General features: G+C 37.8%; 1 protein-coding gene and 1 non-coding gene across 2 annotated transcripts in view; both read right to left on the bottom strand.

Moving 5' to 3' along the window:
* Positions 1-14,384, bottom strand: part of LOC134674498 (somatomedin-B and thrombospondin type-1 domain-containing protein) — a 57,394-nt gene extending 43,010 nt beyond the window's left edge. The window contains exon 1 of the mRNA XM_063532597.1: positions 14,147-14,384. Coding sequence (XP_063388667.1) covers positions 14,147-14,372 — 226 coding nt within the window. The 5' untranslated portion in view covers positions 14,373-14,384. The remainder of the gene's footprint in view (positions 1-14,146) is intronic.
* Positions 14,385-14,891: 507 nt separating this feature from the next.
* Positions 14,892-14,963, bottom strand: Trnat-cgu (transfer RNA threonine (anticodon CGU)). Its single transcript has one exon. It is a non-coding gene; the product is annotated as a tRNA-Thr (tRNA).
* Between the last annotated feature and the right edge of the window lie 2,954 nt (positions 14,964-17,917).

Genomic DNA, 17,917 nt, shown 5'->3' with positions numbered 1-17,917 from the left:
TTGTAACGCCTTGAACTTTTTACACAATTTTAAAAGATCACGACCCTGCGTCCCGAGCTACTTTGTGTTATTAAACGTGTCATGTATACTGGGCTATGACCGCGAAAATCGAAGTTCGCAACTTGCGGGCATTTTTCTCTGTCAGACTAATTACGCCTTCATTGGAGTAAAAGAAAAAGATCCCCGCAATTTGCGATTTTCGATTTTCGCGGTAGCCCCTCTGTATATTGAACAAATATTACAAACGAACGAATATTACAAAGGGTTCGAAACGTCGGAATGTAGTATAAATTCAATATACGCGATATAAATGATATAATCCGTTTCAATAGTTTTATTTCACGAGTAAATCGCGGTAACCGAAGACAATATTAAATATTATAAAATATTTTCATGCATGTAATTTCAGCTAACATTGAACGATGATACAATGATACTTGGGGAATACTGAAAGTTTCTGAAACTGACCACTTAGAAAAAATAAGTCGTCTCATATATCAGAATCCAGAAACTTTCAATATGCCCCACGTATAGATATCTACGCTGTACATATAATATGCATTATAACCGATTTAGTACCCAGATCCGGGCATAACAGCCGCCTAGGGAGCCTCTATTGTCCTCTCTTAATACACATGTACGTACATAATTAAGCATGAATCTACTATACAGGGTTATTATAATAACGGGACAGCAAGGGAAAATTTTAATGTTTTTTTTAAACTGAAATAATCAAATTACCTATAGAATCCGCAATTCAAGCCTCATTGACTCAAGAAAAAGTATAAAAGATATTTTTTTAAGGGAGTAATTTTTGCTTTATCGTTTAAGATTGTACCCTCTGAAGGGTGCTAAAAAGTTATTAATTATTGTTAAGAACAATGTTGTTAATTTTACCGTAAGAAGTCATTCGGAAGACTGCGGATCGCTTCTGTACGGATATGATGGTCGTTTTTGTCTACGTGACAGCGTGATAAAACGGTGTCCGTCACTTTCTATCCCATGTTGTTAAAAAGTGACAGTTATTTTATCACGTGGATAAAGATGGATAAAGCCATCCATAATACGGCTGCTGGATGAGATTGGCTCAGGACCGGGATAAATGGCGTACTCGAAGAGAGGCCTAAGCTCAGCAGTGGGCGATAAAAGGCTGATATGATGATATTTGTACTTAAAAAGCGTCTGAATCGCGTAAGTATTAAGCTTTATAATTACCTCCGACGTTTCGAAGACAGTATTGTCCCGAGTCTGTACTTAACAAATTGACAGTTCAAACCAATGCTATCTCCTGTTCACACACATCTGTAATAAAAATATTTTCAGACTTTCCCATACTAGCCCGTTTAATCGCTCCTCCTGTATACCCGATGCAGAATAGTTTCAAATAGTAAGTCCCTAACTAAGCCTTTCGGAACTTCCTAACGCTATTACATACAGGTGATACACGTATTACATACACACAACGCCCAACGTCCCATAAAACGCCCAAAATCTTATGTCCTTCTTGCAACCCAGGCAAATAAAGGTTTACGGAACCTTGGAAGGTATTAGTTAATATGCGACCCAAATTAATTGACAACTAGTTTAATGGAGATATTTTGAAGTTAAAGGAAATGGAGATTAGGTAAAAAGTTTTGGGTAAAGTTGAAATTAATTAGGAAGTCCTTCACAAACTGTTTATGTTGATGGAGTTTCGAGTTACAATAATTTTACCAGAACCCCCAGTGTAAATCTTTCGATAGCGTGACTTGAGTTCGCGTTTGCGTTATGTCTATATTTGTATGGGATTTTAAACAGCGCGCCTAGCGAAAAGGAGTGAAATATATGGGGTCCAATACAATGTACGAATCTTCACTTTTCGCACATACTTAGTTGCTACCCACAAAAATAGTGCCTATTCACAACCTGCTCCGTAGCAGGCGTGGCTCACTCCGCGATTTCGTCGCTTTGCTACAGGTAGCTAAAAGTACATCCGTTCCACCCCAATTTTGGGCTTTGCCATAAGCCGCGCGTGGCGCTGTCGCCACCTAGCGGCCATATCTGTGCTGATTGTGACAGACGCGTTTTGTTAGAGTGAGTCTTCTGTACCTAGTCCTATTATTTATTCTGTGTCCGTAGTAAGTAACTACTAGTAAAATAATTTACTCAGTTATATCTACTTATTTAGGTACTTACTGTATCACGTCTAGTACAAAAGTAAGAATAAGAATAAGAAATATTTAGTAGCACAAAAAAATAACAGAGTACCTACTATACTTAGTACCTACATTAATTCGTTCAGACGAACAGAACATAAATTGTTACAGTTAATTTTAAACGTAAGGTTTCTGCAAATTTCCACTGAACACCTTTAGTAACTTAATACTATTTTAAATTACTTATACTTGTATGGCTTTAGGGGCAAGCTTGTGTAAACTGAATCGTACCCAGGGTATCAAAATACTCTTTATAGAACCCCAACTACAACAGAGGATTGTTATTAGATAAACAACTTTATGTTTATGACAACAAAGCTTATAATTGAAAACGTGGAGCTTACAGTAGCCATCAGATATATCAGAGCGGCCAATATACTCAAAAATATCTGAAATTCTAAACATTAACGTCTTGAAAATATGTACCTATGTAATATCACAGAATAAATAATAATCACTCTCTAACAAAACGCATCTGTTACGATCAGCATAGATATGGCCGCTAGGTGGCGACAGCGCCACGCGCGGCTTATGGCTTTCCCCAAAATTGGGGGGGAACGGATGTACTTTTAGCTACCTGTAGCAAAGCGACGAAATCGCGGATTGAGCCACGCCTGGTAATATGTGTATGTATGTGGATGGCCAGTTCAGTCAGAAGTGCATATACTTGGAAAAATTCGACCTATGCCGCTGTGGCCCGGTGGCCGAATGGCACAAGCAAGCTGCCGCGATAGCAGAGGACACTAATTCGATTCCAGCCTAGGGCACTGCAAGCCCTGGTCACTTTTTCTTAGTATATGACATTTATTTCAGTTTAGACAGCGGACAGTAGGTACAATTGTGTTCTAAAGACCTTTCGCTAACTATTATAGAATCAATACAAGCAAAATCTCGTCGTGTGCGAGGCCTTAACTAGGGTTACCAGATGTCAGGAATTTTGGCCGTTTGTCAGGAATGCGGCCGGAATAAGAAAATGTCAGAAGAGTGAATTCTTTTCTATTATGTACCTAAAAACGTACATTATTCAAATTTACTTACAAAACTCTAAAACAAGTCAAATTTACACAGATATCGCTTAGCCCCACGGCTATACTCTGTATCTTTAGATATTTAAATAAAAGTAAACAAAATCTACCCTCAAATGGCTCCTCAAGCCAGTTGAGGGTAGGTGAAAACATTACACCATCAAATAATGTAGGTTAAACTCAGGTCGTTCAGTGACTGATCCAGGCGGTTTTGTAATTGGTCGGCTAACCAATAAATGTTACAACTACCCGAAAATATACATATTGTTTGTTTACTTTTATTTAAATACCTAAAGATACAGCCTATAGTCAAGAAAAATATTCGCAGATCGGGAATTTTGTCAGGAAATTCCAAATTTGGATGGTGACACGCTTCGAACACGTCCATAGCCAGAATCGATCCCAATGAAACTGACTTCTTTATTTTCGCCGCCACGGGACCAACGGGACGAAAAGCAATCTGCGCGAGGTATTTTTTACAGCGCCATCGGCGACCAATAAAACGTTAGTTATAACGAAATCGTAGACCATCTAAACTGCAAAACGTAATTCAAGACCAAAAAAAGTAAGAAATGTTACCACTTTTTTAATAGCGCGTCTTGTATTTATGTACAAATAAGTAAATAAAAGTACTCTTTTAAATAGTAGGAGTAAAATTACTAATGAATAAATTATCTTAGCGTGATTATTTATCAAAAGGAATTCACAATTTTACAAACAAATTATTGCAGTGGCAACATTGTCTTACTTTTTTTGGTCCTGAATTACGTTTTGCAGTATAGTGTGCTATTTGTTCTACCAATATGTTGGATTATTCTTTATTTTGATGATCTACTAATCCTACGCAGTGCAAGTGTTATTTTAAACGTCAAACTTCTATGAAATTATGACGTTTAAAATAACACTTGCACTGCCTGAGCTATCAAAATTGCTGCAGACGTTTCTTGGTCTAACTCTAATAGACAACCAATATAAAACAGTCTACTATGACTACGCACGTATGACATGACATTTATCTCCCGAAAATTGATCGACAAAACCCGCCATGGCCAAATAGAAGGCAAATGAAGCTTGCCGTGTTTATGCTGAAGGCAATTTCTCGGCGAATTGGGCAAACATCAGCTGATCCTAGGGTTGCCAGATGGTCGGGATTTGGCGGGATTCTCCCGATTTTTAGCATGTATTCCCAATTCCCGACAAAGTGAAAACTGTCCCGAAAAACAGCTTCACGTTAAAAAACATTAATTTGAAGTTCCGAACTGTCGTCGAGCGAGCGAGCGACCCGCGTCAAGCCGCTCGCCACCGCGAATTTTTTTTGTTTGTTCGAGATCTCAAAGAATTTATACTATTTTTATATAAAAACGTCTATGGGCAGAGCAGCTGATGTAGTGTCAATAATGTAAAATATCGTTGTTTTTAACACAATTACTTTAATATGAATGTTTTTATTTTCCCGACTTAAGTCCCAAAATCCCGAAAATTTGATATTTTATCCCGATAATAGCGCCTTTCGATCTGGCAACCCTAGCTGATCCCGAAAGATAACTTCTATTTTGCGTCAATGTTGATTTTTTATCGAACGAGTTTGCCTTTGTATATGTACTTACGTACCTAAATGTAATGAGGTACTCAAAATCGATTCAACACAAAATATAACTGTTCTATTTATGTAGGGGAGACCGGGATAAGTTGAAACAACGTGCCTTTTGCGGTATTTTTAGGGTTCCGGACCTCAAAAGGAAAAAACTGAACCCTTATAGGATCACTCGTGCGTCTGTCTGTCTGTCCGTCTGCATGTCACAGCCTATTTTCTCGGAAACTACTGGACCAATTAAGTTGAAATTTGGTACACATATGTAAATAAGTGACCCAAAGATGGACAAGTTGTTTTTTTAATTTTAAAATACATAGGTTCGAAGTTATTCAAGAAAATAGCCAAAATAAGACCATTTCCCCCCTTTATCTCCGAAACTACTGGGTCTAAAATTTTGAAAAAAATACACAAAATAGTTATTTACCTATAGATGACAGAAAAACCTATTAGAAATGTGTAGTCAAGCGTGAGTCGGACTTATGTACGGAACCCTAGAAACGCGAGTCCGACTTGCACTTGGCCGGCTTTTTTCCATGAGGTGTTTAGATGCCCCTACAATCAGTCAATATCGCATTTCCAAATTAAGATTCGACAGTTAACAGTCAGTTAACCTAAAAACGTGCCCCTTTTTCAGCCTACACTATAAACCCCCATGCAATTTCCCCAACATAAGTCCCCTAACAATCCAACACCTACCAACATGGTCATAAAGAGGCGTCGTGTTTAAAAAGAAAATATAAATAAGGCGTACTCCGCCTATCTTGATTGCAGATCTGCAGAATGATACTTGGGTGAAATTTAGTAGGGAGCGAAGGTCGTGTTACGAGCGCTTGCCGAAAGTGCGAGCCACACATGAAACTTACGTGTGAACTGCAATCGTCTATAAAAGTCTGCGATAAACCGTAAGGCCGTCTTTCCACTGAGGCAGAAACGAGCGAAGATCAGACCTGAGTTGCGTTCTCGCGCGTGACTGCACTCCATACAGTCTGGCGTGTTGAACTCAGGCGAACTAGGTATCCATAGACTAGGAAAAATTTAGAGCAATTATTTCATGCAAACCGATGATGCCAAAAATGCGGGGGTGCGCGGGACTAGGTGAGCGAAGTCCCGTGCCGTGATTGGTCCGTTCAAACACACAGACGTCACACAAAGACACTTTCGACTCGAACGTGGAGTAAAATTACCGTATGCGTGGCAGAGGGGGTAGCGCGACTATGCTAAGTTTGGTGGATGTTTTGTCTGTGGTATCTACTTACGGCTCAGCCACGACATTGCGCGACTGGCGGCGGCAACCATAGATGGGAACGAAAGGTCCGATCGCTGTGTCTCGCTCCAAGTTATGGATGCCGCCGCCGCCGCCGCCAGTCGCGCAATGTCGTAGACTAGCCGTAAGTACCTAGTTCGCCTAAGCTCAACACGCCAGCTCTCGTGAGAGCTATATGAATAACCGAGAGAATATACGCGTTACGCAGAGAATTCATTTATATTACGAAGGTGAGGGTCTCACAGCAAACATTTAGGGAAAAATGTTACTCGAAATGATATGCGCTCTAAGTTCAAACGTAATAGTACATTATTGCAGAGGCCGGGAAAGGGCAATTCGTGGATGAGTTTCGATTTTGTCGGACGACGCGAAGCGGAGTCCGACAAAGAAGACGAATCCACGAATTGCTATTCCTGCCGAGGCATATATAGTGCTTTTCTCCAAACATGCGAGGAAATAAGCTAAAATAATTATTATTTAAGCATCAAGCATCACTCAAATCAAACCTTCACATCCAAAATGTCAAAAACAATTTCCCCCTTTAATTAATTTTTAAAAGTTAAAGGCACAAACTTATTCTGCCATTCAGTACCATTCAATATTCGTTCATTCAATATAATTGCGCAATATAGTTTGTCAAACCAACTTTTCAGTCAGTAAGAACCAGGAAAACTACACCCATCCTCTTCTTTTGGGTGCTAGTACTAGTGTAAGACAAAGATAGTATGATTCTCTTTGTCTATGTTTGAAATGAGAAAGTCCTTTGACAAACTATGTAAGCTTTATGAACACGGATGAGATTTAAAAAAAATATAAAAATAATCTTTGATTTTATTAAGCAGTATTCGCACGATCATACACGTGAAATGATAGCTGATCGGGTCGTGTAGAAGCGGCTCGCGGCAATAATAATTGGCTGTTTGCGTTTTTTATTATTAAAAAGTAAAAAACACTACAGTAATAAGTTATTACTGTAGTGTTTTTTTACTTCCCGTCCGCTAGAACAGGACAGCGATAGTTTGATGTTTTTTAGTTAGAGTTTGACATTAACGAAGAACTTCCCGTACTATTTTTGCTACAGTAAGGTGAACATTTCCGAGCATATTGGAGAAAACTGAAGTTATATTTTGTTTGAAAACAAGTGAAAAGAAATGTATTAAGGGCCATTGCGTTCCAGGGTTAGCTAACTCGGAGTTAAACGGTTAACACCGGGTTAATCCGTACTGTGTAAACGGTTAACTCCGAAACTGGAATACCCTGTGCTAACCTTATAAAGAACTCATATTTGCGTCACAATTCATAGTGTACCAATCAATGATGTTACTAAAATAGGAAATAAACAGTCAAAAGTTTAATAACCTACCTAACTAGCTTGTACCTATTTCGCTTGTTGGTTTTTTTTTTTACTTTACTATTAGTACTTAAATTAAGATACAAGTGCGTAAATAGGAAATTCGAAACGTGTGGCGATAATTTAAAACAGAACCGAAGTGAGTTGCGAATTATCTATTATAGTAACAGCACCAGTCATGGGACATTTAAGAGGAAATTTGGAGTATTTATGATATTTCCCGTATACATGTAAATGGTCTACCGCTTAGCGTGTTAAAAGATGAAAGTCCTACCCGTCTTTCGTGTTTTAGGCGTGTTGTATCAAAGATACAGCAATTAGTTTCCACATATTTAACAAATTAAAACTATGCTTTTTTTCTCCAGTCATGGGCAGCAAAGCTCCAGTAATGGGCCCCCGGTAATGGACGTGGATCCAGTAATGGGCCCCCTATAATGGACATTGCTCTATCAGTATAAAATATTGAAATGGGAAATAAGTTACGGCAAAACAATCAATTTTTGGTAGGTATAAGCTTTTATCGCTGAATGTATTTTTCTTTCCACAGCCAATTATTTATTGTATTAGATCCATCGAGACAATTCTAATATACCCAAACACAATTAGTTAGGGTTTATTGCGATAAAGTTCCCATGGCCACCTCCTGTCTCCATCATCAGATTAGGTCCATGTTATCATAATATTGCATTATCATCCGATTTGCATACTTAATTACGTACTTACACAAAATTTCAACTGAATCGGAAATCGAAAAGTGGCTCAAATTCAGCTACCAAGATTGGACCCACACTAACTAACAGGGCAAGTTAAATAAAAGTTTGGAAAAACGATATTGATTTATCCGAAGTTCGAGAATACCTCCTGATTGACATATTTCGTAACTACATTTTACTTCTGTATTGTTTAAACATGAAATCATGGCATGGCAAGCATCATTCTGTCAATTGTCCCATCATAGGAGGTACGCAGTTTTACAGCTCCTATAATGGGATTGGGCCAAATACCACTATTTTTTTACATCTGTGGACTCACAACATAGTGTGTTGTATACCTTATCTCATGGTAAATGCAACTAACAAAACACATTCTAGTTTTCATCAAGTATTAATTAATTGAAATTTAATAAATTAACTCACCTCTCTTAGCGAAGTTGTTAAGAATTCGTAGTGGTATTTTTTTTCAGTGACACGACAACTTTTGGGTTGACGCCAATTTCTTAAAAAGCAACCAAATTTAATGAAACTTCAAACTGAAACAGCTCTAGGACTCTTATTTATGATAATATACAGCCAGTGTTTATAAACTACTTTTAGATACTTATTTTCGATGAATTATGTTTTTTTGTCCCATTACTGGTTCCACGTCCATTATAGGGTGTACTACTATATGTATGTATCGTACGACGTTTTACAGTACATATGGCCCTTTAAATTTTTGACATAGTTGCGTAATGTTCTAATTATCGCACTAGTGCGGTAAAGTACTTACTATAAAGGATGTTTACTTACTTACCTAATTCCTATATGCAGCAGGTTTGAATTTCGTGCTATTTGAATTTTGGTATTTCTAAATCCCACAAATTTAACATAATGCCGTGTAGATGTCGCTATCACGTGGCATATATTTTACTGTACGAATAATAAGAAGGATAATCCTAAAATCCCTCCGTGTTGCGCCGCCATTTTATATTCGTACCTTATTAAGGTGTTCCAAATTGCAATTTTTTTTCGGATAGGGATTTAAATATTTGTCCATTAACAAGAACACAAATATTGAATTAAGTACTTATTTATAACAATACCTAGTGCTGTGGGAGTGGCGCCGCCTGAAGGAGGCCTATGTCAAAGACGGCCTGACGAAGAAAAACAAACAGAAAAGAAAAGAGTAAAAACATAAATAAATAAAACATAGATACTTGCATAATTGTAAAAGAAAATGTAAAAATGTATACGTCAGGAATAAAGGGTATTTCAAAATACCTAGTGGTAATGGCAATATTTTATGCGAATCCCAAAAATGTTTTGTTTAATTGTTTAAAACTTTAAAGTGATATTGTGATGACACTTTTAACAAAATTGTTCGTTCGTTCGTTCGTTTCTGACTGTAACTACTGATTCTTTTTGAACATCTCGCTCAACGGCTTCCGCAGCTGACTGTACATGGGACTCGTAACCCCCCGTTTTAATACGTTTTTTTAATATCCTGCGGCAGCTGCCTACCCCCATTCATCGCTAAGTAGCAGCTTAAACTCGGTACTTGACATCATGTTATGTTTAATGAAAAACCTCATCCAACGGCTTTACGCCAGACAAAAGGCTTGACAATGTTACTGTAACAAGGAAAAAAATAATATATTATTTAAATTGGTTGAATATATATTTCATTACACAAACGGGTTTATACCGCGATATAATTTCATTATTTTTACCTTAAATTCCGACGTTTCAGCTGAGTTGCACCAGCTGTGGTCACGGAAAGACTGACGTCCCAGAAAATATATGATGATATTATATCGCGGTAGACCCGTTTGCATTACAGTCTGTATCATAAGGGCACACAGGGCCCGTGCCCAGGGGGCCCCGAAGGAAAGACAGTATATTTGATAACCTATAATGAATAGATCATAGTAAAAAAATTATAATTTACTTAATTCGCTTTCTTTACTTTCCAAAAGTGTCCCAAAATCTTGAGTGCCTAAGGGCCCCAGCATAGTTTAAGACGTGTATAATTAAATATGTGTACAAAACGCGAGAGTTTAAAGTTGTTAAATACACTTAAAATACAGTTGTAGACAGTAAATTTACAACGTCCTTGCGGTTTTTGGACAACCTTTGTTCCAACCGTTTATTAAATAAAGTTAGCGCCTGTCACAAAAATGAAGGCAAAAAGTTGCTTTTACGATTGTTTTGGGCTGAGCTCGCGCGGTCAGGCGTTCTGTAAACATGCTATTGTTTTGTAGAATTAGTTTCTCGTGCAGGTAACTACTATTTGTTTTAACCCTGTCTATTTTGTTTTTTTGTCAATTCTCAAGTTGGAAATGCCAATACAAATTCCAGGATCACACCAGCAATAATTAATATACCTATACTGTATGCAATATTATTTGCGTTATTTGACACATTGTGACTGACGTATATAGAGATGTAACTAACCCAAATCGATTGTCACAGCAAGTGATTACGATTGGATGGCACGTAGACTGAGGTATCGAATTGTGACGTATAATGAATTTTTATTTGAGATTTAAATAAAGCTAGAATTATATGGTTTTCCCGCAAGGTAAATGCATTTAATACACCGACCGAGTAGGTCGCACCCATCGTCAAAATCTAAACTAACTGGGGATCTATTTTAAAGTTTATTTATGTTATTTCTGTGTCAAATTTGTTGTCTGTTAGGTGACGATAAATATATCCATATTTACAGTTAATTATCCACCTTTTCCTTACTTTTATTAAAAGAAAAATGAAAAATTCATATCGATTTACTTAGACTACTACCGATTCATAACGGTGGTGTCCGGCCAACCCGAAAATTAAAAAAAAAAGACGGAGAACGTAAACGTTCGCAGGGCATTTGTTTTCCTTTGTGATTTCGATGTGCAAGACATTTTACGTTGTATTGCTGTTGTGAGTGACAGATGTCAAATAACGCAAATAATATTGCATACAGTATAATTATGTAGGAAATTTATGAACTTTTTTTTTACCATGACAACAAAGCAAGTAATTGTATACATACGTTTGATGTTCTGTCTCCTCTGAGGTAAGAAATAAATTCACGAACACATTATTATTTTTGAATTACACTTGCAATTTTCTTACCGATCCAATATCTATGAGAGTATTGAAGGTAAATGTTATTTCTAGCTCACCTCGATAAGAAATACTGAACGAGGTGTGTCGAAGTACAGGTTGGTAAGAACGGTAACGCTACGTCTTACGTAGGCGAACAACGCGCGAACGCGGCGCGGCGCGGCGCGGCGAAAGCGGCCGCCGCCGCGCCGCGCCGCGCCGCGCCGCCTGACATTCGCGTGCAAATCGCGCCGCACCGCGTTCGCAACGAGATCGCTTACGTAGGACACTTCTATGGGCATCAAAGGATTGATTTCGCCGCGCCGCGCCGCGCCGCGTTCGCGCGTTGTTCGCCTACGTAAGACGTAGCGTAAGGGCCACTTGCACCATCCCACTAACCCGTGGTTAGCCGGTTCAACCTGGAATTACTATGGTTACCAGTACAATTTGACATTGGGTTAAGGGTTTAACCGGTTAACCCCGGGTCAGTGAAATGGTGCAAGTGGACCTAAGGTAGGTAACTGTATGTATTGTCACAGAATAAATAATAGTACTAGGTACAGAAGACTCACTCTCTAACAAAACGCGTCTGGTACGATCAGGCCGCGTAGCCAAGATGCCAATCGCTAACGCTCCGTAGCGATCGAAACGCAACTGTCACTGTCACACCAATGGGGAAGAGTGATAGAGATACATAATGCTTTTCGTTGTCGAAGCGATAGCGATTGTAACCTTGGCTAGGCGGCCTGGACAGATATGGCCGCTAGGTGGCGACAGCGCCACGCGCGGCTTATGGCTAGCCACCAAAATTGGTGTGGAACGGATGTACTTGTTGCAACGTCACGTCACGGAGCTACCTGTTGCAAAGCGATGAAATCGCGGAGTGAGCCACGCCTGATATTGTTTTAGATTAAGTAAAACATAATACCTATTTCCGTCAGATTAAAGTATCTGAATGAAAGCTCATAAAAAATAAAGTTAAAACACAATTTTACACAGATCAACCTTACACATAATAGTTATATGTAAATACTTATATACCTACATAGGAAACATCCATAACTCAGGAACAAATAGGTACCTAATATTTGTGATAAACACACAAATAAATAGGTACACTTACTAGGATTCGAACTAATTTTCAATTAAAAACATTAAACACTTCGCCCTAATACTCCCAACACCTTTAAAATATATAGGGTACATCGCCAATTACTAGCCACCCCCCAATTACTGGCCACTTAATTTGATTTCTATTTATAGGTGAACAAAGTTCATTTTAGTATATAAGGTACGAAAATCCAATTATTAGCCAGTTTTCAATTACTGGCCACCTATTCCAAAAATGAATTCTATTTACAGATAAATAAAACTCATTTTCAGTATAAGGAAAATGGCCAGTAACTGAAATTTATCCACAACCCACTCGTTCAATAACTGGCCGCCTCTTACAAAAATGAGTTCTATTCACCTATACACAGAATTCATTTTAGTATAGGTGGCCAGTAATTGAAAACTGGCTAATAATTGGCGATGTACCCTAAGTACCCGTAAATAGCACTTATAAAGTTATTTTTATACTTGTTTACTTTTCGTAAGCACAAACATAAACATTGTATTTTTAACCAGCAACCGACACAATAAGCCGTAATAAGGCACTTACTTTTTAATACCCGATTTTAACGGTAACGGTATACCGACCGTTATTTCTCGAAACATCCCTTCCAATTTCAAAAAGTCTTATCCTGAGATGACACTCCGGTTTCAAGGACAGTTACAAAAAGCATTTATTTAATAGTTATTGTAAGGCGCATACGCCGTTTGGTTTGACAGGTCAAGATCTAGTGATTCCACATGCTTGAATACTGAGGGTCTACCGCGAAAAACGAAATGATAAAGAGGCAAATAGCTAAATTTTGATTTTCCTTTTTTGGCGGTAGGCTCTCTGAGCTGTTATGAGTCGAGCGGTACACGTATATCGATAAATTAAACACCATAAGAAAGGTAAAAATATATCGCAAAGACGGACACTACGAAAATACATGCCTACTTTTATACAACCTATTTAATTTTCGAATAGTGTTTTCTACCAACGCTTATCATGTTGGCTAGGCCACCAGTTCTGGTCATTTGTGAAACAGATAACCGATAGGAAATTGTTATATCCCCTTAGCTGTAAATGCTCCAAAGGTCCTTGTGGACACAGAATAAATAATAGTACTAGGAACAGAAGACTCACTCTCTAACAAAACGCGTCTGTCACGATCAGCACAGATATGGCCGCTAGGTGGCGACAGCGCCACGCGCGGCTTATGGCAAACCCCAAAATTGGGGTCGAACGGATGGACTTTTAGCTACCTGTAGCAAAGCGACGAAATTGCGGAGTGAGCCACGCCTGCCTATAGTGTTTATAAACGAAGCGACTGCCCTGCACTCGGTAAGCGTTTTAAACAACACTCGTTAACTGCTTGTTAAATTTAAAAAGAGAACTCCAATGGCGGTTTAAGGAATGTTTAATGAGTAAGGAATAAATAAGATGGAGCACGATAATTGGGTTCCGTTTGGTTAAACATGGAACTGGAAGTTTGATTTTGGGTTATTCGAATTAATGTTCAATGTCAGTCTGATTAATCTAACCAGTCTTCTCTTCCCAGAGTGACACAAGCCTACGTCACAATAACATTGCCATTTTATATAGGTAGCGCTATCGCATAATATATATTATAGCGCTGTCGCATGATGACGTAGGCGTGTGTCAGTCACGTGACCACGAAAAGGCGGGAAGAGAGTACCAGGCAGAGTATTATTATTATACCATAGTATAACTAAAATGTGATGTTATCTTATCTTTTCTACTTCTGTTCTCGTTTCTGTTATCTTTCGCATGGCGTGAAAAACAAATTAAATAATGCAAAACGCTTACCTCCGCAGGTTTCTCTAAAATCTGAACAGCAGTCTCCCAATTTCAAGCACGCATGGTCACAGTAACACGGCTTGTCCGTCAAATCCTCAATTATCGCGTTCTGATGCGCCTTCTGCACCACACAGGCACTGTCCCGCCCCGGACAGCAAAGGTTGGCGTCCCTACAGTTGTTCGCGCCGCAGTTACCCGCCAAGAAAAAAACAAAACACAACCAGTAACGGAACATTTTTAAATTTGGAACGTTTTGAAGTTTTAAATTTGGAACGTTGTTTTGAGTTTTAAACGGCGATCTGAAACCAAAGAAAAAGTTTGTTAGTGAGTGTTTAATGGAAATGAAAAATTATGTTCGGACGAGTTGATTGAAAAACGGTTTGCGTGGAAATTTTAATAGCATGTTTTTCTATTGGTTATTGGATTTAGTTTTCTAGTTAAGAAACTTATCTGTTATGAATAAACAGAAATAAATTCGAGTTCACATTATTTTGTGATTGAGCCTTAGAAAGTAAATAAAAGCTAAATAGTTGGGAATATGTTCTTCAAATAAAATAAAAAAGATAACACAAAATTATTTTAAAATGTCAAGAATTCATTTCACAATTATAATATTTTTTTCTAACATATTTGGTTGTTTTCAGAAGTTTTTTTAATGCTCATTTAACCTGTGAAAATAATTAATTTCTTATCAAAAACTAAATATTACAATACAAAAAGAACATTTAAAAATTACAAAAAGTAATTATCCAAGTGCCTCCTGTGAGGTTTGAACTCACGACCCCTGGTTTACGAGACCAGTGCTCTACCACTGAGCTAAAGAGGCTTACGTAAGGGGCGACGAAATAGTGTTTCACTTGCTCTGACGGTCTACGGAGCATGCAAGGTAGGTATTTTGTAATAAATGATTTGATAATGTTTGGTAGGTAGATGTTTAATGGTAATGTAGTTTTAATTTTTTGTGTATTTTATAATAATTACTTTATTAGATAAGTTCTTTTTATTTTTCTTACTTTAAAAAAAATTACTTAGACAAAATTAAGTTTCTATTTTTAAACCCGTATAAAACTATAAAGAGTTGGTAATTTGATTGTGACGTCACATTTTAGTGTTTCCATAGTAGCCAAATCGTTTTGACAGTTCGAAAAAAGAAACTGATTTGACTAGTAGTCAAATGCCGCTTCACCATACAAACGTAGTCTGGATGGAACTGGATGTTAACACTATAGAAAATATTTGTATCCAATATGATGTCTCTAATATCAACCATAGCCTATACCCCTTCGTTAGATTTTTTTAATTATTTATAGAGTTATGAGAGGAAAACAAGTTCGAAAACAAAATTAAATATATGGAAAAATAATAACACATTCGAAAATAATCAAACGAAGGGGATAGCTGTGGTTGATACACACCAAATCGTGTCAACATAGGTATTTTCAATAATGTTAATACCCAGAGAGGAAAATGGAGACTACGTTTGTATGGCAAGGCGGTTTCGGGGCACTCTCGTCTTAATATCGAATCAATATAATATTTGTGAAATCCGAACACACCGCTCCATATATGACACGTAGGTAGGAAGACTCTACCGGGTGTGGTCTGTAACACGAGCAAATAATTAAAACATAGATTGTACTCCTCAAACGGTGACACTTTTGTTCAACAACTTTTAAAAATTACGAAGTATTTAGACTTTCTATTTTTCATACAAAATAAATATTATCTTCAATGGACGCCATCGCTATGCCATATCATTTGTGATTGACGTTTGAATGTCATGCCTTAAACATAACAAAATTTGCTATTACATTGCGCAATAAACTTTGATGTGTATTAAAAATCAAACCACAAGTTATTTAAAAAAGTTGCTGAACAAATGTTAGTCAGTATGAGGAGTACAGCCTACAGTAAAATTTTCCTTTAGTACCGTTTGGTAACTAAAATTTCGTAACCAGCTACAAAATGGGAAGCAAGATTACGAATTGGTATTTTTTTCCCGTTTCGAAGCTGGTTACCAATTATTAGTTACCAAACGGTACTAAAGGAAATTTTTTTGCTCGTATTACAGGCCACACCCGGTATACCCTCCATACGTACGACGGTCGGACATCAAGACAGATTCCTATCTTCCGCTTGTCATCTGGTCAGATATGCGTGAAATTGAATATAGCGAAGTTCTTATTGGCAGGCGGATATCATCTGCACAGGAAAAAACACGTTTGTATTGTCAACTAAAAGATAAATGTGATAGTTCTACTCTATACTCTGTATCTTTCCTACTTAAATAAAAGTAAACAAATAATGTGTAAATTTTCGGGTAGTTATAACATTTATTGATTAACCAACCAAATACAAAAGGACCTGGATATGTCATTGCACAATTTTTTTAATCATAATCATAATCATTTATTTATTTCTTGAATGCGGTACAATAAAGATGTAAAATACAATTTCTGAACAGCACATCCTGCCTGAATAGGCATAGAAATATTGAATATTACCTAAAACTATGGCTAGATTCTTATGACCTACCATGCAGCATGCAAAAATAATACAGTTTAATTTCGAGTGTTCGATTTCGTCACTCGAAAATCGGTGGAAAACAGCGAAATGTTCATTTTTGAATTACGAGCGATATACATTGGGAATCGAGTGGTATTGACCAATCGTTTTCAATTATATTCGTAGAATTTAAATGCCGGGTACTGGAGATTATTATTGAACGAAATACACGAAATCAAGCGGTCGAAATTCAAAAATCGGCCCCCTAACTTTAACCTACATTATTTGATCATGTAATGTTTTCATCTACCCTCAACTGGCTTAAGAAGCCATTTGAGGGTAGATTTTGTTTACTTTTATTAAAATATCTAAAGATACAGACGTTTTCACCTTTTATCTCAATCTGAAAATTTTGTCAACTATTACCACAGGATAAATAATAGTGCTAAGTACAGAAGACTCACTCTCTAACAAAACGCGTCTGTTACGATCAGCACAGATATGGCCGCTAGGTGGCGACAGCTCCACGCGCGGCTTATGGCAAACCCCAAAATTGGGGCCAAACGGATGCACTTTTAGCTACCTGTAGCAAAGCGACGAAATCGCGGAGTGAGACACGTCTGCTATTACTTATTTTGTGACTAGCGACCCGCCCCGGCTTCGCGCGGATTAACGAATCATACACAAACCTTCCTCAATAATCATTCTATCGGTAGGTTAAAACGGAATGAAAATACGTTTAGTAGTTTTTGAGTTTATCGCGAACATACAAACACACAGACAGACAAACAGACGCGGGGGGGGACTTTGTTTTATAAGGTATAGCATGGTATATTGATATAATTCTGTTCATAATTTTGGTCAGCCGATCCCTAGGTTAGGAACGAATGGCGAAATCTAGTTTCGGAACCATCGGAGGCCAAGATCCACTTCGCTTCGGGTCGCTGAGCCAGCGAAGTGAGTGAGTGATGAGATCCCTAGCCCTAGGTAATATCACTAGCAATTTTTTCCGGGGTTCCGTACCCAAAGGGTAAAAATAGAACCCTAGTACTAAGACTCCTCTGTCCGTCTGTCTGTCATGTCACCAGATTATATCTCATAAACCGTGATAGCTAGACAGTTGAAATTTTCACAGATGATGTATTTCTGTTGCCGCTATAACAATAAATACTAAAAAGTACGGAACCCTCGGTGGAAGAGTCCGACTTGCACTAAAAAACTAATTTTACTTCAATAGACTTAACGTAGAAATACAAACAAAATGATGGCAGCACC

This window comes from Cydia fagiglandana, chromosome 20 (assembly GCF_963556715.1).
Source record: "Cydia fagiglandana chromosome 20, ilCydFagi1.1, whole genome shotgun sequence".
In the NCBI taxonomy this organism is placed as follows: domain Eukaryota; kingdom Metazoa; phylum Arthropoda; class Insecta; order Lepidoptera; family Tortricidae; genus Cydia; species Cydia fagiglandana.
This window is presented reverse-complemented; position numbering and strand designations above follow the sequence as displayed.